This window comes from Gracilinanus agilis, chromosome 6 (genome assembly GCF_016433145.1).
Source record: "Gracilinanus agilis isolate LMUSP501 chromosome 6, AgileGrace, whole genome shotgun sequence".
NCBI classification, from domain to species: Eukaryota; Metazoa; Chordata; class Mammalia; order Didelphimorphia; family Didelphidae; genus Gracilinanus; species Gracilinanus agilis.
Window position 1 is genome coordinate 79,276,646 of NC_058135.1, and position 22,537 is coordinate 79,299,182.

The 22,537-nt window shown below is 36.9% G+C and overlaps 1 protein-coding gene across 1 annotated transcript in view; it reads right to left on the minus strand.

Annotated features, from left to right (window-relative positions):
• WWC2 (WW and C2 domain containing 2) overlaps positions 1–22,537 on the minus strand; it is a 241,937-nt gene that overhangs the window by 67,949 nt on the left and 151,451 nt on the right. The window contains exons 6-9 of the mRNA XM_044680083.1: positions 18,600–18,729; positions 15,705–15,851; positions 14,206–14,279; positions 6,270–6,512 (exon numbers count right to left, since the gene is read on the minus strand). Of these exons, the coding sequence (XP_044536018.1) occupies positions 6,270–6,512; positions 14,206–14,279; positions 15,705–15,851; positions 18,600–18,729 (594 nt within the window). The remainder of the gene's footprint in view (positions 1–6,269; positions 6,513–14,205; positions 14,280–15,704; positions 15,852–18,599; positions 18,730–22,537) is intronic.

Below are 22,537 nucleotides of genomic sequence, written 5' to 3' on the forward strand. Positions count from 1 at the left end.
GCCATGTAGTACAGACTAAGAGCAGATTCAGGAAGGCTCTGTGACTCCAGCAAAGCACTTCATTTCTCAGTGCTCCAGGCTACTCTCTAAAATTTTATCATCTGCAGAACAGAATAAGTGTTGGTCTGCATTGGTATGGGATTGACCAGGAATCAGGAGTTTCCCTTTGACAAGGAAATCACAATTCGAAGTCCAAAAAATTTCCCCCATATGCTCATCCGTAAGATGGTGAGCTCGGTCTTTGGTATAAGGTAATAAGCAAAGCAAAAATTATAAGGCTGTGTGGAGAACCCTGGAAATTCAGAATTATATAATCCAATACAGTATCTGTAAATTCATAAGTATTTTGTTTCATTTTGATGTTTTTGTTTAGTCATTTTTCAATTGTTTCCAACTTTTCTTGACTTCAATTGGGTTTTTCTCAGCCAAGATACTGGAGTGGTTTACTATTTTCTTCTTTAGCTCGTTTGAGGAAACTGAGGCACACAGGGTTAAGTGACTTGTCCAGTCACACAGCTAGGAAGTGTTTAAGGCCAGATTTAAACTCATAAAGATGAATCTTCTTAATTTCAGGCCAGATGCTTTATCCACTGTGTCACCTAGCTGCCTTTAACTCATTAGATGACAGATGTTATAATGAGAAAAAGAAAAATCCTGCAGTCTAATCAGAGGAAGATTTAGGGGACACAGCAAATAGGTTCTTTGCTAGTTGTACAGATACTAGAGGAAAAATCACTGGGAAGTGGGGGGTACATATTTGTCCTATACTGATATTTTGCTTTATGCAGAAAATTATCTTCAATAAGCCTCGTTCCTGCTACCAACTGCTCTTGACTAGAGTGAAGGAGCAAGCTGCTTTCCAAGGTGCTACATTTTAACACTTAAAAGAGGCAAAACAGAAATACATACATAAACTAAGACAAAAATAAACCATAATGAAAGAAAGGGGAGAATGGAAAATATATATATATATATATATATATTTCTGACAGTGGTGACTTAGGTACAAAGATTTGGGAATTCCTTATCAGGATGCTAGGGTGACTATCTCAGAAAAAGGAGGTCACTTTGGAAAGTCATTCAATACACAATAAAAGACACAAGTCTATATTAGTCTTAATGATTAACATCCTCCAAGGAGAGACTGCAGAAGATTTAAAATCTATAGATACCACAATTTTATTAAGAGGCAGTGCTGCACAAAATCTAGTTACATTTTACTAAATAGTCATTTTATTACTCTTTATTTTCAGAGCACTGCCCACCCTACAAGGGGGAAATCCACAATCAATATTTCTCTAATTAAAAAGAAATTTAAACTATAACATGAATGCAAAACAAAAAGTCAAGAGTCCAAGTAATTAAAACTAAAATTCACTTCCAATTAAGCTGAATTATAGGTCTGATTAAAAGCACAACATAATGCTATATCTATCCTGTCAACAGGGATCACTTCTGTCAGGGGGTTCCCACCCTAAATATACTGCATTCTCCCTTCTGGAGGTTGTTTGTAGATATAGCCAAGACCCAGGGAAGTCTCAGGTCATAAGGAGGGCTGCTGACGTAAATTTTGGCAGCATATTAAACATGTTATATTGTTGTTGTTCAGTTTTTCTCAGTCACATCCAACTCTTTGTGACCCTATTTGGGGTTTTCTTGGCAAAGATATAGGACTGGTTTGTCATTTTCTTTTCCAGCTTATTTTACAGATGAGGAAACTGAGGCAAACAGGATGAAATGACTTGCCCTTGGTCACACAGCTAGTGAGTATCTGATGTAAGATTTGCACTCACCAAGGAGTCTTTCTTACTCTTTTTTTTTTTTTAAACCCTTACCTTCCATCTTGGAATTTATACTATGTATTGGTTCCAAGGCAGAAGAGTTGGAAGGACTAGGCAATGGGGATTAAGTGACTAGCCCAGGGTCACAAAGCTGCATAGGTCATCTAGCTGCTTATGAAGTTATTTAGTTAATATGAAGTTAATAGTCTTTATCAAGGGTCTCAAGTTTCCATGATGTCAAACAGAACACAAAAATACAACCCTCCTATTATCATTACATAAAATCAGGATAGTTTTTAGTTAGATTTTTAGGACACTACCAGGGTTATTTCAAAGCACTTTGGATTTTCTCTGAGGTACTTATCACATTCTTCCCTTTCATCAGACTCATCTATGTACATGTTTTATCTTCTCCCCACTAGGTTTCAGCCCTTGGAGGGCAGAGATTCTTTCCACTTCAATCTCTATATCTAAAGTAACACAGATAAGGCAGGTAGGTGATAAATATTTGCTGGATTACATTTTTTTAAAATGAGACAACAACAATTAAGAGACACAAAGGTTATTAATGGGTGGATGTACATTTGGAGGGAGTCTATCTTGGAGTACCCCTGAGGGATCTGTTTCTTGACCTCAAGATGTTTAACGTTTTTATCAACCTTTTGGTTTAGGCCATTCTTGGCATGGTTATAAGGTTTGAGGACAGAGAGTTAGGAGGGAGGGAGGGAGGGAGAGAAGGTCCAGATGTCAGCTGACAGAACTTGAATATATAAAGATATCTACAGACTAGAACAATAGAAAGGATATAATAATTTGAAATTTTAAAGGAATAAAATCCTATGTCTTGGATCAAAGAATCAATTTCACAAGTACAAGATGAAGGAAACATGGTTAAATAATAGTTCCTATTTTTTAAAGAAGAATTCTGAGGCTTTTAATGAGTCAACAGTCTGACACAACAGCCAAGACAGTCCTAGGTGGGACAAAGAGAAGCAGGGTGCCCAAAAGGCAAGTGACAGACAAGCTATCAAACAAAAATCCGTCTTGCTGGATTCTGCTCTGGAGCAACCACTCAGTTCTGGGTGATACATAGTGGACTGGATCTAGAAGATGGCAAACAGGATGGTCAGAGAGAGAGACCATAACATACAAGGAGCAGTTGGGGATGTTTATATTGAGAAAAGATGACTTAGGGTGATGAGGTCTGTCTTTAAGCATCTGAAGGGTTTGTCACAAGGATTTTTTTTTCTGTATGGCCCTAGAGAACTAAAAACAGTGAATACAAGAGGCAAAGAGGCTAATTTAGGCTCAAGGTAAGGAAAAAATTCTCCTAACAAAAGGAGCTATCCCAAGAAGAATGGGTTAGTGGTTTTCCCCTCATCATTATATTATAAAGATGATTCGATTATAAGTTTCTCAAGGGTAAGGATTTTTTTTTTTAATTTTTTTTAAACCCTTAACTTCTGTGTATTAGTTCTTTGGTGGAAGAGTGGTAAGGGCAGGCAATGGGGGTCAAGTGACTTGCCCAGGGTCACACAGCTGGGACGTGTCTGAGGCCAGATTTGAACCTAGGACCTCCCATCTCTAGGCCTGGCTCTCAATCCACTGAGCTACCTAGCTGCCCCAAGGGTAAGGATTTTTGTTTTTCTTTGTACCAGTGCTTAGCTCAGTGCCTGCCCACATTATATATATATATATATATATTTTTTTTTAAATAGCCTTATCTTCTGTCTTAGAATCAATACTGTGTATTGGTTCCAAAACAGACAAGCAGTAAGAGCTGGGCAACTGGGGTTAAGAGTCCTGCCAGACACAATTGATGTAATGGACTTCTCTACTAGCAGCAATGCAGTGATCCAGGAAGAACGCTATCCACATCCAGAGGAAGAACTGTGGGAGTAGAAACACAGAAAAAAAAAAAAACAATTGCTTGATCACATGATTCAATGGGGATATGATTGGGGATGTAGACTCTAAACGATCACCCTAGTGCAAATATCAATAATATGGAAATAGGTCTTGATCACTGACACATGTAAAACCCAGTGGAATTGCTCATTGGTCACGGAAGGGAGGTTGGAGGGGAGGGAAAGAACATGAATCATGTAACAATGGAAAAACATTCCAAATTAATTAAATAAACTGGGGAAAAAAGAATACTGAAAAAAAAAAAGAGTCTTGGCCAGAGTAGCACAGGTATGAAGTATCTGAGGTTACATTTAAACATAGGATTTCCCATTTCCAGGCCTGGCCGCCTATCCTCTGAGCCACCTAGATGACCCCACATGATAAGTTTCTAGTGTGGGATATAATTAATGCCATCCTAACTACCTTTCAAATCTGAAGTTCTGTGATTTCTGTGACTCTTATTTAGAGGCATCTGTGATCTCATCAGAGAGGCAGCTAGGTGGCACAAGGGATAGAGTAAAGGTCCTGAAGTCAAGAAAGACTCATTTTCCCAAGTTCAAATCTGGCCTCAGATGCTTACTAGCTGTGTGACCCATGACAAGTCACTTAACTCTCTTTGCCTTACTGTCTTTCATTTGTAAAAATGAGTTGGAGAAGGAAATGGCAAACCACTCCAGTATCTTTGCCAAGAAAATCCCAAGTGAGGTCATGAAGAGGAGCCATGAATTAAATGAAGAATAAAACAAGAGGTGAGAGAAGATCTATATGTGATCTCTTTTAAGATGTCTTGAAAGAGGATTCCTGAGTGACTCTGAAATTATATCAACTGTAACAAAGATGTCTGTGTCAGGTCTAGTGTCATCATTTTTTTACTCTTAATCCTTATTTGCAGAGTATGTTGGGTATTAAAATGGCAGAAAGTAAACATGGTAGTTCTATTGTCATTGCCAAAACGAAGAGAGCACTAAAGGTAGAACAGCATCTCTGTTCTGTGGCGGTCATTCTTTCAGTTTCATCAGAAATGTCTCCAGGGTGATTTGGCTTAGCTAGATCTCCAACTAAGCTCTCTGTAGTGGTTTGCTTTGCTTTTCTCTCTCTCCACTATTTTTTGAGAAAATAACTTCAGGACCATGGTGGATCTGTGATTTCACTGGCATACAAACTTCTTCCACTGGGAGAGATCATAACTAATCCACCATACCTCATTTGATGGGTTTCTTTATAGTCTCCACATATATTCTCCATAGAGCAGAGGTTCTCAAATTTCTTGGTCTTACTCTTAAAAAGTTTTTGGGGATCCCATTCCCTGCAAAAAGTTTTTGCTTATGTGGATTATATCTATGACTATTTTGCTCAGTAGAAATAAAACTTCAGTATTATCATTAAATAGTTTTGACCTTGCAGACCACAGAAACACATATATAATAGATGCTTAATAAATGCTGGTTGGTCAATTGACACATGTTCATTCCTCCCTCGAAGAGCACACCTACTACTAAGCAAATGTGGTTTGTGACTGACCTCTTGGGCCCTACTTTAGGTCCATGACAACACAGCCTTCGTCATAGATTTGACCACTAGTGGGCACCCCAAAAAAGGCACAAAATAAATGAGGAATAAAAAACTCCAAGCATATTTTAGCCAATGGTTGTGGGGATTTTACAAGTCGTACAAGTCATAGGGAATAAAAAATAATGTGAATTCCCTGACCAGAGACCCAGCAAAGGTAGCAATATCTATTAGGAAGAGGTTCTGTTTGCTCCCCTAAGGGTGACCTCAGTGTTTCTCTAGCCCTTAGCACCACAGTAGCTCAGCTTCTTGAAGGAAGACCAAGCCTGTGCAGAAACACTTGTCTGCCTGTATTAATCAGCAGAGACTAGACTTCCAAAGCCTAACTGGAGGAGTTAATTACAACCTAATCTGAAAGGCTCTATTTCTATACATCCTAAATGACTGGTTTACAGAAATGGGCCTCTTTAGGTTAAATGATCAATTTACATCTTCCTACCAAAACAAAGTCAAACAAAATTGCTTCATGTTTTCCCCTTCACATTTGCACCTGCTTCTGAGGTGGGTTTCAACGGACAAACAAAAGCCAGTTGAGCATTCTGTGACCTGTAGAAATATCAAAGGCGGTTAGGGAAGGTGGTATTTTCTCTGCAAAACCAAAGGCAATAAAACTCTGCATTCTTGCGGGTCACAAAACTGAGAAAAGGAAATTTCAGATGCTGTAATATCCCAGAGAATCTTCGTTATCAGGGGGCTATGCTTTACAGCTATTGTTATCAAAGACAATAAATGATGTTCTGCATTCTTGATGGCAGGTCAACAATCCTGCATTATTTAACATCTGTCATTGGTATTTTCATGAGTCTAACAAACCCAGTGGCTAAGCACACATCAGTTATGTATGTTGGATGGCTATATGGAAGGTCCCTTTGTGCTATTTCAATTAAGTCATCCCACAGAATATTTCCAAGAGAAAAATAGCTCATCCACGTCTAATTCCAATTCTACAAAATGTACAAAGGTTAAACCAGAGTAGGAAATATTTGATGTGACCACAGTGATGAAACCTACCTCTCGGCAAGGGCTCGACTGGGTGTGTTTTTCACGGTCAGCAGCTCTTCCTCTAGAATCTTCCTTTGGCCTTCCAGGTATTCCAACTCACCCTGAGTACGTTTTCGCGGTGTAACAAACTGAAGCTCTTTCAAAAATTCTTCTTTTTCATTAATCAGCATCAGTTTCTCTTTCTCAACATCCAATTCCCCAGGCCAAGGCTCATTGCCTAACTTGGACAGCTCAATTTTTAAATTGGCCATGCTAAGGAGAAAAAAAAATCAAAGGAAATGAGCATATTTTACAACTTCTAGGAAAGGAACAACACAGGAGAGCTTAGATGTTGACTAAAATGTCAATAATTTAAATAATTGGAAAGGGATTTTTATCTGGTCTGAGGCCATGCTAAAGTACAATCCTTAACACGTGGTCCTTCTGTGATTTCAATGCTTTCTGCATCCTTGATAAATCATTCATCTGAGTGATTCATTTTCTCAACATCTTACAAAAGAATGAAAAGTACAATAAAGAAAAGGCTTATAAAAAGAGCCAAGCTATAGGGGCAGCAGAGCAGGGTGAGTTGGTAGAGTCATCTGGTAGTCCAAATACTCCAACCTGAGTGATGTTTGGAAGGCTCCTAACTGTTTCTAGTGTCCATTGACTGCAGATGTCTCAAATTCCAATTTAATTTTTTAGAATTATTTAGAAATTTTTATTTAGATTTTAGAATTTTTAGAAAATTAGAATTTAAAATTTAGAAATAAAATTTAGAATTTTAATTTAAGAAATTTAATTTGAAGAATTTAATTCACAGAACTACAGATACAAAGTTAGAAAGGAACATGGATTTTTTTTTCCCCTTAAACCCTTATCTTCTGTCTTAAAATCCATACTAAGTATCTAGGCAATTGAGGTTAAGTGGTTTGCCCAGTGTCACATAGGTAGGAAGTGTCTGAGGTCGGATTTAATCCCAGGTTCCTGTCTCTAAACCTGGCTCTCTATCCACTAAGCCGTCTAATTGTCTTCTACAGATCTTCTAATAAACCCTACCCTGAGAATACTCCTCATTTTTCAGATGAAGAAATTGAGGCCCAGAGACATTAAATAATTTGCCTAAAAGTAGTAGTGGGAGGATCTAAACTCTAATCTTCTAATAACTAATCTAATACTCTTTTGCTGTAATTTCTAGTAAAACGCAAATACTTTTGATGATGGCATCATCTTAGACTCTAGGATCTCCTACTCATCACCTATCCATCATTCTAAGCTCAGGAACAGGTAAGTAAAAATATAAGCACCTTGAGGGCAGGACCTGTTTTTCACAATTTTTTAAAGTCTTCACACTCTCCAGTGTCAGGAAATAGTGGATGCTTAAAAAAGCTGATCAAACTGATTTAATTAGTGTAGCTTAAGGAATTTCAAGTGGGTTCCATGGCAATGTAATGTACCCCATTTAAGATTCCTTAAGCTACAGTAAATAGGGTGAGCAGGGGAGTGATTCAGGTCTAGTGAGGCTGCTGGGAAGGGGAAAGAGGTACCATGAATTGCTATGGTTTTGCCAGTGATGTCCCCCATACCCCCAAAAAACCCGCTTGAGTAAATATCCATTATGTACTATCAATTCTCTCATCATTCTCCCACCTTCCAAATTAGGACCTGGACATTTCCTTCCTATGGGCATTCTCTTCACACTATAATTTCTGGCAGCCTCTTTCCTTTTGCTTAATAATTATAAACTGGCTTCCCCTGCATAAATATTTTAGGGTAAAGGGCACAAAATGTGATTCACCCTGAGGACTCCTGCTTCCTGGAAATTAATCCTGCCTTTGGCAATCATTTATACCTTACCGTGACTAAATTTTGTTGCCTTGTTTTTTAAAATGAGATGTTTTCGAAAAACCCAAAAGAATAAGAAAGGGCAGTGGACACCACAGGAAGTCAAGAGAATGAAAAACAGGGTGAAAAGAGCACCCTCTCATTATCAGAGGGCCCCTTCTCTAGTTTCACATTTTCATCAGCTTCAAATATTGGGTTAGTCTTGCCCCAGATTAAGAAAGCTAAATTATATAGCCCTAACTGGTATACTAGGAAAGAAAGAGAGTTTGTTCATCATGAAATCCAAGTGAAAAAAAGAGGGGGAAGGCAGTTTTACTATTTTGATGATAAGCTCAAGATTCAAGGGGCATGATATGCTACATCCTGAGAGGGCACACCATGGTCTCTGAATAAGCAATAGGTGTTCCTATACAACATAGAAACAAGATAGGAGTAAGAGACCTGAAAAGCACATAGCAGGAGAAAAGCAAAATTATGAGAGCAAAACACTCTTCTTGCCCACTTAGTTACTTTTTTTTTTTTAAACAGGGCAGGATAGAAAAACCCAATCAGGAACAAAGTCCAAAATGATCGTATATCCCATCATAGCAAGTCTTTTGTTCTAGCAATAAATATATTTGCCATCTCAAAGTGGCATTTGCATGTGTAGGGTCCTTGTGATTTTTATCCACTGTCTGCACTTAGGATAGATGTAACATCAACTATTCTTCAGTTTTCACCCCAAAACCATAAACAATTGTTTTAACGTACTGGAAAATTAATCATTAAAATGCTAAATAAGCATGGTATTATTAGCTTCATTAAGCACATAAAACAAAGGCTGAAAGAAAAAAAAAACAGGTTAGATGGAAACAAAGCCCACGCCTTTATTTATTCAGGAATCAGTAGGAAAAAGCATTTTAAACATAAGCACAGGCCCTTGAGATTTATCTTCCTTTTTCAACCCTACAATAAAATTAAAAGTAGAAACACTGGAGAAATGCCATCGAAACGAGAAAGCCAGTATCTAAATTGTGCCATGAAGTAATTAATGAAACTAATGGGGACAGAATTCTTTAAAGGTGAGGAGAAAGGGAAATGTTTTTTAACAAGGCGAGCATGCTATAGCCACAGGATTTCAGATGTATTTTCTAGAGGATGCTGCTTGAAGGTAAAAGAATCTGAATAAAAGAATATGAACAAAAGAGCCTGGAATTCCTGGAAAGAAGGGCAATAGAGGTTCCTGCTCTATTTAATAGTGAGCTGATCAGAGAAAGATCTTACATATTTCCTTGCACATAGTAGGCATGCCACTGCTTAATGAATTAAGGATCCAAATTTCATCCAAAGTTCTAGTGAGGAAAAGTTCTGTAAGGGATTTGGTAGTATAAAGTGATAGCCTCAGGCACGCACGGGTCCCCAACGTAGATTTCTTGCTAGGGAGGTCCTTTCCTATGACTTATTTCACTGAGTGAAATGAATAACATTTCTGAATTATATTCAAAACAACTCTCTCTGCTGCTTTCACTACACTGAAGTAGTATAGCTTGGAGCCATACAATACTCCAATCTTATACCTTGCTGTGTCCCTGTGCTGGCACAGCAGGCTGTGTAGATTTGCTAGTTTTTTATGGGCACAAAAAACGACACACTTAAAAATGAATGTGCTTCTTCTAATCACTCAATCAACAAACATTATAATAATAGCAGCTAGCGCCTACCGTATTAGTCCAAATATAGTGCAACATTTTTCCCCCCAATACATAACCTTTGAAAGTCACATTCCCCCTATATTTGAGCACTTCCAGCTTTGAAACCATAAGTTGTGCACTGTGTGCCTCGGCATGCATTTTAGCGCACCTTTTTATAATCACTACATCGTAAATGAATCGAGAATTCATGTTACAATGCGACATTGTTCAAATGTACTGGAAGTGTCTTGAAGAGAACACTGAAAATAGATCCAGGCTAAATTGTTGCAACTTCACATAGTCTCGTGGAAATAGTCTTTCCCACGTGTGTTGTGTTGCGGTGGTGACAGATCTAATGCCAGTGTTTTTGGTTTTGGTAGCTCTTACACCAAGATTCTTGCATTTATCATTTCTGAACATTTACTCCTTATTTATTTGATGAAGGATAGAGGAAAATAATTAAGAGAAAGCTGCAATTTAAAAGGAGAAAATTTAATTGGTGTTTCTTTCCTCTTTCTGAATTACCCTTCAAAATACTTGGGATGGCACTATAATCGGGGTCATATTATATCTGGGCTAATAGGGTATACAGCACTTTAAGGTTTACAAAGCACTTTACCGATGGTATCTAATTTGATTCCCTAGTTTGTCTAAAGCATCATAGGGGGCAGAAAATGAAGTCTGAGAGGCATTTCCTACCCTCAAGGAATATAACAATCGAAGGAGTTTAAGGCTCTACAATGACAGATCCTTAACTACAATCTCAGTATCACCTTCAATAATGGGGGTGGAGGGGTAAGTGTCTGTAAATAGAACAGAGTTAGATTTTTCTGGTTAAAACTGGATTAAGAGAAATGTTTTTTTTTTTTTCTGTTCAATTAAAATGAAAGTCCCTCTGATTTACCAAATAAACATGCACTTGGGCTCCTTCTAGAAATATCTGCAATTAGAATTGTTAGAATAAATGCTAACAAGGTGGCAGTTTGGTGGCTCAGTGGATTGGGAGCAAAGTCCTGGATTTAAATTGGGCTTTAAAACACTTTCTAGCTGTGTGACCCTGGCCAGGTCACTTTACCCCCACTGTCTAGCCTTTACTGCTCTTCTGCCTTGGAACCAACACATAATATTGACTTTAAGATGAAAAGTAAGGGCTTAGAAATTTTTTTTAATTAAAAAAATTCATCATTCACTCTAATGCTAACAAGCATTCATTTAATATTTTAGTATTAAATTTAAATTTTAAATTTTAAAATTAAATTAAGTATTAAATATTCATTTAGTTTTTTAGTATTTAGTAACAGATTTCAGGGACAGCCAGGGTGGTGGCTGGCATGTGATAGGGGACCATTACCCACCATCTATTCTAAGGCTGTTCAAAGGTAATATATTGTTGCTGTTGTTATTTAGTTGTTTCGGTCATGTCTAACTCTTTCTGATCCCATTAGGAGTTTTCATAGCCAAGATACTGAAGTAATTTGCCATTTCCTTCTCCAGCTCATTTTACAGATGAGGAAACTGAGGTAAAGAAGGTGAAGCGATTTGTCCAGGGTCACACAGCTGAGACCAGATTTGAACTTGGGAAGAGAAGTCTTCCTGACTCTAATCCCAGAACTCTAACCACTGAGAAGCTAGACCATAGGCTAGTTTAATAAAAAACTGACACTATTATTTAAAACAAAACACCACCACCACATTGAACAAAAATCCTAATGAGCTAGAAGCCACAGTGGAGAGGAAAAGAGAAAATCAACCCGCCACTCTTCTTTACAGAAGGAGGGAACTACTGGGGTGAATATTACACATATTGTCAGACTCCACATATATGGTGGTTGGCTTTTCGGATTGTATTTCCTCCCACTTTCCCCAATTTTTTTTATTTTCATTGTTCCAAGAGATGGCTAGGTCAGTGAATGGAGAGATGGGAAAGGATATATTTGGAAAGGAAGGTGATACAAAAACAAAGGATAGCAACAACAATATCACTTAAAATAATTTTTTTTAAACCCTTACCTTCCATCTTAGAATCAATACTGTGCATTAGTTCAAAGGCAGAAGAGTGGTAAGGGCTAGGCAATGGGGGTCAAGTGACTTGTCCAGGGTCACACAGCTGGGAAGTGTCTGAGGCCAGACTTGAACTTAGGACCTCCCATCCCTGGGACTGGCTCTTAATCCACCGAGCCACCCAGTGCCCCCCACTTAAAAATAAATTTAAAAAACTATAACATGGCACAGGTATCTAGGTACATAGCAAGGGCTTGCAGAATAAATGTTGAATGAAGATAATTAACAACAGGAAAATGGGTGAGAGGTTCAACATTCAACTCTGTTATTTTAGGCACTAATGAACACCAATATGGTCATTCCCCAAGTGCATAATAATAACTGGGGCAGGTAGGTGGCAAGGTGCATAGAGCACTAGGCTTGTGTGCATTTTGAAATGCACTAACCCTGGGAGACTACCCCTCCCAGGATCCTCTATCCTAACTTCCTCAGACATATCCCACTTCTTTGGTGGGAGGTGACTGAGGAAGGTGTAAGAGAAAGGGAAAGCGTGGGGTTTTGGCACCTTTTTTGGCTGGTGGACTGGCTTTTTTTTAGGAGAGCCTTTGTCCCCTCAGAGATCTAACTCCTTGCCCTTTCCCTTACCTAACTTTTCCTAAACTAAATAAACCCAGCTATCCTATACCCTTGAGTTGTTTCCTGATCATTATTAAGCTCTGAAAGGCTCGAGTCAATTTCCCCCTCTGGGCTGGGACCAACTACCTCGACTACCTTCCTTTCCCTTCCTCTGCTTCCCTACCTTCCTTTTCCCTTCCTTCTTCTTGCCTTCTTTCATCCACTTACACTTGGAATAAGGAAGATTCCTTCTCCAGAGTTCAAATCTGGCCTCAGACACTTACCTTGGACAAGTCACTTAACTCTGTTTGCCTCAATTCCCCCATCTGTAAAATGAGCTGGGAAAGAAAATAGCAAATGATTCTAATATCCTTGACAAAAAGCAACCCAAAATGGAGTCATAAAGAATTGGGAACGACTAAAATGACTGACCAATGACATCATAATTATTATTTTCTTAGGACCTATCATCTCCCAAATCTTTATGTTAAGAGGAAATAGATTATTGCTATTATTTTGTTAATATATCCTCTTAAAACACACCAGTAAGCTACATATTGTACTAAGCACTGAGGATGAAAAGAAGCAAATGAAACCAATCCAATCTCTGTTCTCAAGAAGCTTCCGTTCTAAAAGGGGAGACCACATTCAAACCAACGTGCACTATTTTAAATTCATCACCACCCTCAATAACAATCAGACTCTTCAATAGCCAAACATGGTATTTTTCATATTAATGTCCTTGTGGAAGCTTCCTATTAAAATAGTTTCCTTCTTCCTTCTAGAAGAAACAATTCTACCATAGCTCTCTGCTTATACTACATTTTAAGTCTCTTTCTCCACCTGTGTTTTCCTATGTGATTAAAAACAAAGCCATTTTCGAGGCTTCCAGAATGAGGGAGACATCTAAACCAGAGGCATCATTGGAATTCTTCCTCAAAAAAAAAAAAAAATCACACTAGCAAAAAAGGACTTGCCTCTTACTCTCTGAAAACAATTGGTAAATATAATCCTACAGTCCATCTTCTGGACAAGGATAGCCTTGGCATAGTACCTGGCAAAGAGTAGGTGTTTTTAAAAAAAGTGATTGACAGTGGGGTTCCCTCTGCCACACAAGGGCAAAGTCACAAGGCAGGACAAAAAGGAAGAGCAGAAACTGGACAAAGAATACTTAAATAAGAGTTCTTTGATCACCATTCACATTGAACTGCCAATCACAGAGGTAAAAGAAACACTCCAGGGCCTCCAAAGATGGAAGAAATAAACAGACCTTCACTTAAGGGAGATCTTCTTAGTTACTTTTTGGACTTAACAAGTATTTCATCTTTGAACTTCTCAAGGATAGACACAGCCCAAACCTTGGTGCAAAGCAGATGGCAAAATTTGGGCCACTCTCCTAATTTAAAAGGACAAATATCAAAGCTTCGATTCAATGCCATATTATCCAATTTTTCCATATCTGAGAAATCAGTCTCTATTTCTTTTTTTTAATTCATTCATCCATTTATTTAAAAAAAACTATCAATCTCTATTTCAAGGAGAATCATTTAATAGGTTCCCAACAATTTCTTTTTTCTTTAAAGAAAAGGAAAAACCCACAAACTTTTTATACCTTCTATTCCACCTCCTTACAATTCTCTTACAGGTGAAAAAGAATACTTAAAAACAAAAATAAATTTAAAAGAAGGATCATTGGATGCTTTAAGAAGAGTTTGTTTTGAGAATGGCCAGCAGATGTCACTACAGGAGCAAAAATTAATTCTAGCAGAGAACTGTATAACTGTATTTTGAACCCGTTGTCCACCCCAAAGTGAGCAAGTAATCTCCATTATTACCTTCTTTTGGCCTCTTCATAGCGTAGACTCAGCCTGACTTTTTCTGCTATATTTGGTCTGCTTCTTGTCCCAAACTAGTAAAAAGACAAGAAACAAAAATTTAATTAACTCTTGTGAAAAAAGCAAATTACCTCTATTTTCAGGACACTACAAGTATATATTTTATATTTAAGGAAATTCTATATGAATTGGAAAGCTATTTTGCAGGGAGAGGGAATGTCCATATATCTGGTTGTCTCAACTGGTAACAAAAATGAAACTCTGGAGACTACTCAATTTTGTAGTTCTTTTAGAAGCATCTTTCCCTTATGTTACATTCAAGGTAAAAATATTAGGTAAATACTTTCTGGTGGCTAAAATTTTATGACAGGTGTGTGGGCCCAATAAAAGACATGAACTGGAACTAATTTCTTTGACTCTAAGAGCCAAATTTCCATCAATTAGTTTTTAATTGCACAAAATGAAAACCAGTAGGTTTAAGCATCCAGTTTTTCAAATGTCAGCCAAGGTCAAGACCTCTACTTGACTTTTACTTTCATACTATGCTTTAATAAAAGGTGAGAGAATATGAAATCAGTTAGAAATATATGAAAAAAGATTCCAAAACAACTAAGAATCAAAAAGGAGCTAAGGAAACTTAGAAAAATGAAGCCCACCTTCTTCTGAATAATGAGTCAAAAAATGTATTTTCTTTCTTCCTTCCTTCCTTTCTTTCTCTCTTTCAATCTCTCTTTCACTCCTTCCTTCCTCCCTCCCTCCCTTTTTTCTGTCTTTCTTTCTTTCTTTCTTTCTTTCTTTCTTTCTTTCTTTCTTTCTTTCTTTCTTTCTTTCTTTCTTTCTTTCTTTCTTTCTTAAAAAATCGTTCTCTTCCATCTTAGAATCAATACTGTGTATTAGTTCTAAGGCAGAAGAGCAGTATAGGATTGGCAATGGGAGTTAAGTGACTTGCCCAGGGTCATAAAAAATATTTTCTTTATAGTTTTAAAATCTATTTCATATAAGATGTCCCCCCACCCCCTCTCTCACACACTTTAATTTGAAGGGAAACTGTACTATATTTTAAAATCAAGGAAATTCACCTTATGGCTTTTCCACTGAACTGCATTGCATTAGTCAAAATCCCATCTTCTTTCTATGGTAGATATCCATCACATCTAGCTTTTCTTAGATGTTTTCAAAATTATTGTAAAACTTCAAAAAAAGACCCAGCATAAATTCAAACTATGAGTTTCCTAGAGTTTCAATAGAATACCTGATGATAGCCTGAGGAAGACTGAACAAAACTATTCATATGGAAAGGATGTGAATAACCTTGGCCCCAGTCAGAAAAAAAAGGGCTATGATTTTTTAAACCTGTCTCATGAGGATAACATGCTGAGTTGGTACGGCTGGGCTTCAAACCATGGAAGCTAGTTGGTATTCCTGTTCTCCATTCCCATTGGAATAAAGTCCCCCAATAGTGACAGCATTCTAGCCTCCCTCTCCATAAAGTCACTTACGTCTCCAGAGATGCCTGTCTGTGACCCGACATCCAGGGTCTGTTTGGAGAGAGATAAATGAGAGCTCATGGAGCTGTCCCTTAAGTCTGGTTCAGATCTCCCAAAGCTTTGGTCCAAATGAAGCCGTTCCTGCAGCTTAGCCAGGCTCTATACAGGAAACAGAAATGATTTGGGGAAACATTTTTATTCAAGATAGTCTGCCCCAATGCAAAATGAAACAGAGATCCAATCCCATGAAAGAAACCCTCATTACTTCATTGAAATGTGCACTTTTACTGAAATGGCGTAAGCATAGTATGGCAATAAAAATTGTTTTGCATTTCTATACATAAAAATAGTGTTTGAAATTGCTCAATTTTATCATCATTTTGTACTAAATATTATACATTTATAAATAAATTTTATTAAGATCATCTTATTTTTCTGCATCTCTAGGAATGAAAAGAATAATGTTTTAATTTAATATTAGATACAAGTCTTTCCTATAAAAAAGTGTCACGCACTATAAACTTGTATACATATATAGGCTGTTTTGGTCATATGAATCATATTCTGAATGCACCGATATACTTGTCATTTATAGAAAAACTCCTAGAATTCGAAAATTTCTGAGCAAGAAGGAATCTTATTTAAAGTCACAAGACTTGGCTCAAACAGAATTTAGAGATCATTTTCTCCAATTCCACATTTTGCAGGGGAGGAAACTGAGGCTATAACAAAGACTAATGACTAGTTGAGAGTCACATAATAGTGACAGAATCAACTCTTGGACTGCAGTAAAGTATTATCCCACAGCCCCATCCAGTTAGTACATTTTGTAAAACCAGATTTTTGTTTCATAAATTGGTTTTGCTTAAAGTACAGACTGACTCCTTTCTATACATACAAAGTAAAACTATTTCAAAAATGCAATATACCAACTTTGTCATGACAAGCCAGGTACAATTTCAAATGATAATCACAGAAGATTTGAAAGTGCCTCAAAAGTTGATACTCAGAATATTTAGGAAAACCCTTCCCTCTCCCATCTGGGTAAAACAAATCATTATATGGGGGCTCACATAAAACATTATTAAAGTAAGTTTTAAAAGATACTTAAAAGTTGTTTTTTCTTCTAGGATTAAAGCATAAAGTAAAATCCTATCAATGTTCACAGAAGCCAGCAAAGTAAATATCACTTGCTCTTTATAGTTTGGCAACGAAGGAAAAAATTTTTCATCTTTTTGAGAAAAAAATTCATCTTTTAACCTGGGGAATTAGATGAGTCCAAAGTTTGATTTAAAGAAGATAAAATTGATTTTTTGAAATTTGCTGACATGTGAAGATACATTTAATTTTGTATCATCCAGGGTTTTAAAGAATTATTTAAGTATTACGATCTTAATAGTACAAAAACCGCCTATTATGAAAGTAAAAGTTTGAGCACTCAATCACAGTCAACTCTCACAAGTGGTATTTTTATAGTGTATTTTAAAGCATCTAAAAAGAAATGAAGACACTTAAAAGTACCTAATGGCTACAAAAGTTTAAGGATATTTATCTCTATATGTGACAGATGTCCTACAAATGATCTCCTTGAGAAACTTTATTTTAATTTGTTAAAAATAAAAACCCTTAGAATCAATTCTATGTATTGGTTCCAAGGCAGAGAGCAAGCAATAAGGGCTAGGCAAAGGAGGGTCTTGCCCAGGGTCACACACTAGGAAGTATCTGAGGCCAAATTTGAACCCAAGACTTCCCATCTCTAAATTTGTCTCTCTATCCACTGAGGGACCTAGCTGCTCTGATTGCACTTAATTTTTTTTTTATTTTAAACCCTTAACTTCTGTGTATTGACTCATAGATGGAAGATTGGTAAGGGTAGGCAATGGGGGTCAAGTGACTTGCCCAGGGTCACACAGCTGGGAAGTGTCTGAGGCCAGATTTGAACCTAGGACCTCCCATGATTGCACTTAATTTTAAAGCTAAAGAAGGCTTATCAAGAACAGAAATAACATAGTGGTATTAGAAATTCCTCCAAAAAAAGGTAAACTAAATCATCATACAAATTATCCAGGTTCAGGGCTCAGAATATCTGAAATACACTCTGTATGGCTTCAGAACATGAAATATGGTTTGTTGGTTTGTTTATTCTTTTATGAAACCTTGACATATCTGCAAAATGTCTACGGTCATGGGAATGTGACAGGCAGCACCATGTAGAGAGGTAAATGGTTATTACCACATATATGATGTTAAGTGAATCATGGCCAAATGCTATGAGTTGGTTTGAGAATTGCACTGTTTGTCACCAAGCAATCTCTTCTAATTTTATAAGGAGAAGTCTAAGATGATTTCCTTAGACCCTATTCAGCCCTAATCCAGAAGCCCTATCAGATTATTGTTGGATCCTCCACGATTTTCCAGTTTCCTTTTGAATGTTGTCTTCCTCGATTAGAATGGAAGCTCATTGACAGGCTGAGACTTTCTTTCTGCTTATCCCTAGATAAGCAAAACGTATCCCCAGAGCTTAGCACAGTGCCTGGCGGACAGCCAGCACTTAATACATTTTTGTTGACTTGACTTGATAGAATTAGGAATCCTCTAGTCCGTGGCTCCAGGAGCCACTGAATGTCTGCCATCCAAAGATTAAAAACTGCAGGAGGTCCTCAGAACCAACCTGGACTCTCTAATACCTGTCCTACTTTTTAACCTTCCAACTTGTCTTGGGCCAAATTCAAAGTCACGTGGTTCGTGAGCCCAAGGACAAACCTTAAGCACAGCACAAGTCAAATAGTCACTTGATTTTCTACAAATGCTAGAGTTAGAGGAAGATGTGAAGGGCCCCAAGAGAGTAGCGAGATATGCTAAAAATAAACAAACAAAAAAGTCAAAATAAATTAAATGAATACATACCTGCATTAGATCTTGTTTCTCTTTCTCCCCTGAGCTAATGGCCTTTCTGATGGACTTCATTTCAGTTAGAATAGCTTTGGCCTCACTGAGTTTATACCCACTATGGTCTCCGGACATTTTTTGGTCAATTCTACACAAATATCAAAGGAAGACTAGAGGTTAAATTGGTCAGCCCACTAAGAGTCCCGTCTGCAAACAGCAACGTCATTTTTTCATCCTTTCCGGCCCCACTCCTTCTCCATATTTGTTACAATCCAATTCCTACCTGAAATACCTAAGTTATTCATTCTACTTCTAAACAGGCCTAGGCTGTGGCAGACTCTCTCTTTCCCCAGATGATTTCTCACCCACATAATTGCATACCCATTACTCTCCACAAGTTCCATCATCTAAACCTCACGTCTATTTTAATCCATATTGCCACCATTTCTAGAAGATTAAATGAAGATACTTTAGCAGCAAAAGCTAATAGTTTTAACTGCTACAGCAACTACTAATAAGAATATATTTCAAATAAAAAAAATAGTTCTTTATTTGGCCCTGGCAAGTAAGCAGTCACATCTAAGCTAAGAGCTTGTTTTTTTCTTTCTAACCCCACCCTGCCAGATGTTATTTCTTCTTCATTTTATGAAGCATATGAATAGAAAAAAATGGAGACAGGACCGTCTGTCTTAATAACTTGGTATTTTAGGGAAAAGACAGAATGGTAGATGTTATTTTTTGCCAAATATGTATTGCTAACATTAGTTTAATGAAAATTCATCTTCAAAGGGATCTTATTATATGTGCAAATCTGGTTACCAACTGGACAACTGTCGCTACTATTCAGCCAGAAATATATCTTGTGAGCCCCTTGTGCCAAGAGATTTAAATGTGACTTTAGGATTATTTTGTGTTATATAGACCCTCCAAAGAACCTGACTATTTGAAAGATTTTTCTTGGAATCATTCTTCAAGACCCTTCCTCATTTTTTCTCTTTTACTCTAGCACTGCTCTCTGGTCTCATTACCAATGAACATTCAGTGCCTTATTTGCTGAAAATACAGCTGTACTTGTGCCCCTTCATTCTTCTGCTCACAGACATTCATGCACACGCGTCTGTTTTATCCACAGAATCTTTAGACAACTGACATCGTAGACTCTATTTCCAGGAGTCTTCAGAGGAAGCTGTCATTGAGTTCCACTGACTTCTAAGACATTGAAGAGTTTACATTTCTTCTGGATATAAACATTGTGACCTTGAAAACAATAGCTATTTCATCTTAACTTATCCTTCCAACTTGAGTTTACTCTAACAAGTGCAGTTTATAAATAACATTTTTCCTCCAAGTACTATTTAAGTAAATAATTTATAATGCTAAACAAACAATTATAGCCCTGCTTTAAAGAACTTAGGAAAATACTTTGCCATAAAGATCATCACTAAATACCAAATATGTTTTTTTTCCTGCTTAAAAAAAACACCAAATAGAATGACTTATGGCCCTTTTTTTTTAAAAAAAAAACTTAATCAGTTCAGCATTTAAGCATAACAAGAAATAGAGTGATTAAATACTATGCATACTTTCTGATGTAAAAGAAACCACAGAATTTTTGGAAAGGGAATTTCAGAGATTACTTTATCCAAACCATTTATTTTATTTTTTTCAAATCCTTCATTTTCAAGATTAAGGAAATAGAAGTCCAGTAAATGACTTGGCTAAAGTAATATCTCCATTTAGATAGGCTGTTGCAGTTATCCCATCCCAAGGTGATCTTGAAAGGTTTGATTTTAAATTCACTTATTTCTGAAGATCTTTCTTTCATTCACATTTGGCTCCTGTAATATATTACTGCCACCAGGACTTGACCAAAAACCCCAGTTTTGATTTGGGAGAAGGGCTTAGAAATTAATTGCTGGTTCCAAATATAATCTTCTGGCAGTGTGAAATGAGATTTTTCAAAGGCGGAAAAAAGGTAAGACAATCTGACAGGTTTTGAATATCAGAAATTTTCAAGCATTTCTAGAGTAAATTTATATAAGAGCTTAAAATCAGTTCCCACAAATCTAAGTGACTGCTTTATGCTTTTACAAAACATTCAGAAATTTCATGAGGTAATAAACCTAAGTCTTCAAAAATAAACTTTAAAATTTGAGTGAAGTGAGCAGGACCAGGAAAATAGTATATACAGGAAAAGAAATATTATATGATGATCAACAATGAAGGACTAAATTATCATCAGCAAAACAAGGGCCCAAGATAACCCTAAGGGATTCATGACAAAAAATGCTATCCATAGCCAAAGAAGGAACTGTTGGAATCTGATGGCAGATCCAAGTATGCCATCTTTCACTTTATTTCCTTCAGGAGTTTTTTTATTATATGTGTGATATGTGTCTTCTGTCATGGCATAGGGAAGATGGAAATATGTACTGCAGTGAAAGAACTAGTATAACCTATATCAGACTATTTATCACCTGAACTGAATTGCAAAATGTCAGAAAACAATTGTTAAACATTATTTCTACATTCAACTAAAAAAAAAAGTTAAAAAATTTTTGAAATGGAACTGAAGCTTGGAAACAAAGACAAATAAGCAATTTCTTCAGCTTAGTTGGGTCCTAGAATTCTGGAAAGCTAATGAAAATTCCAAAAGGGAGTAGTAACAGGTGATGCTTTGTTTTCAATATCTAAGTGAATACAGTCCAGATAATCTCTGAGTAATCATTCACTAATCTGCTTCTCACGCTATGTTTTTCTTCAATCCCTAACCCTTTCTTCTCTTTCCTTTTTGTCTCTTTCCTTTTCCTGTTTCTTATCCATCCCTCCTCACTTTTTTTTTTGCCTCAATTGACCACAGCACAAAATTGAAGATTCGTATAGGGGTATGGTATCTATGGATATGCATACATAGTTCTAAATTTTGTTTCATGCTTCTGGTTCTTAATTATTAAAATACAGGAGATGATCATTTTACATTTCTCCCTCTTCTAGAACAAGACTAAAATTATATTGCTTTCTATTCATGCTGGCAGCTATTTTTTGATAGTTCAATACCATGGGCAAAATTGACACAGACAAAAAAAATTCACATGAACAGAAAAAAAAATATTTTCTCTCTTCCATATTTTCCCAAATATTTGTATTTGGCATACTAATGGAGTACATCTTCTTGAAAATGTAGGCACATGAAGAAGAAATATCTAAGTGTTTGCAGAGATATATATAGTAACCTCCCTGTAATGGGTATGCTTCTGGTGATGCAGATTTCAGTCCATCCATGCCTAATTAGCTTGTGTGACTCTTGCCCATAAACTTTGGTAAATCCAATGAAGGTTCACTCCATCAGCTGAAGACTTTCTCCTAGAACTCTTGATACTCTGAAGATGGTAATGGAATAAGAAAACTTTCCATCAATTATAATTTCTTGTAGTTACAGCACTCATCTGTTTTTTTTTTCCTTCTGGTTATCCATTCCCTTCTCCTCTTGACTTCAGGACCTAGTTCATTTAAATTGCCCAATTGCATTATTATAATATGGACAATGGGAATTTTTCATCCACTTGGTTCTTCCTGTGTGAATGCCATAGGTCAAGTTTTCTGTGATTACAAATATTATATTGGCATCTCTATAACATTCTAGGACTTGATGCAATCAACTTAATGTCATAAACAGGAGTATCTGGAGATCCTCACAGGGAACATTCTTTTTTAACTGTTCTCTGTGCTGGACAACCTCCCCAGTAGTGGTATAAGTGAATATAAGTCTTTCCTGTTTTATATCCTATTTGTTACTAATAAATCGCTGCTGTTCAGTTGCTTTCAGTCATGTCCAACCTCTTTATAACCTCATTTGGGCTTTTCTGACCGTAGTGGTCTGTCATTTCTTGTCCAGCTCATTTTACTGTTAAGGAGGCAAACAGGTTTAAGTGGCTTGTCCAGAGTCCTACAGTGAG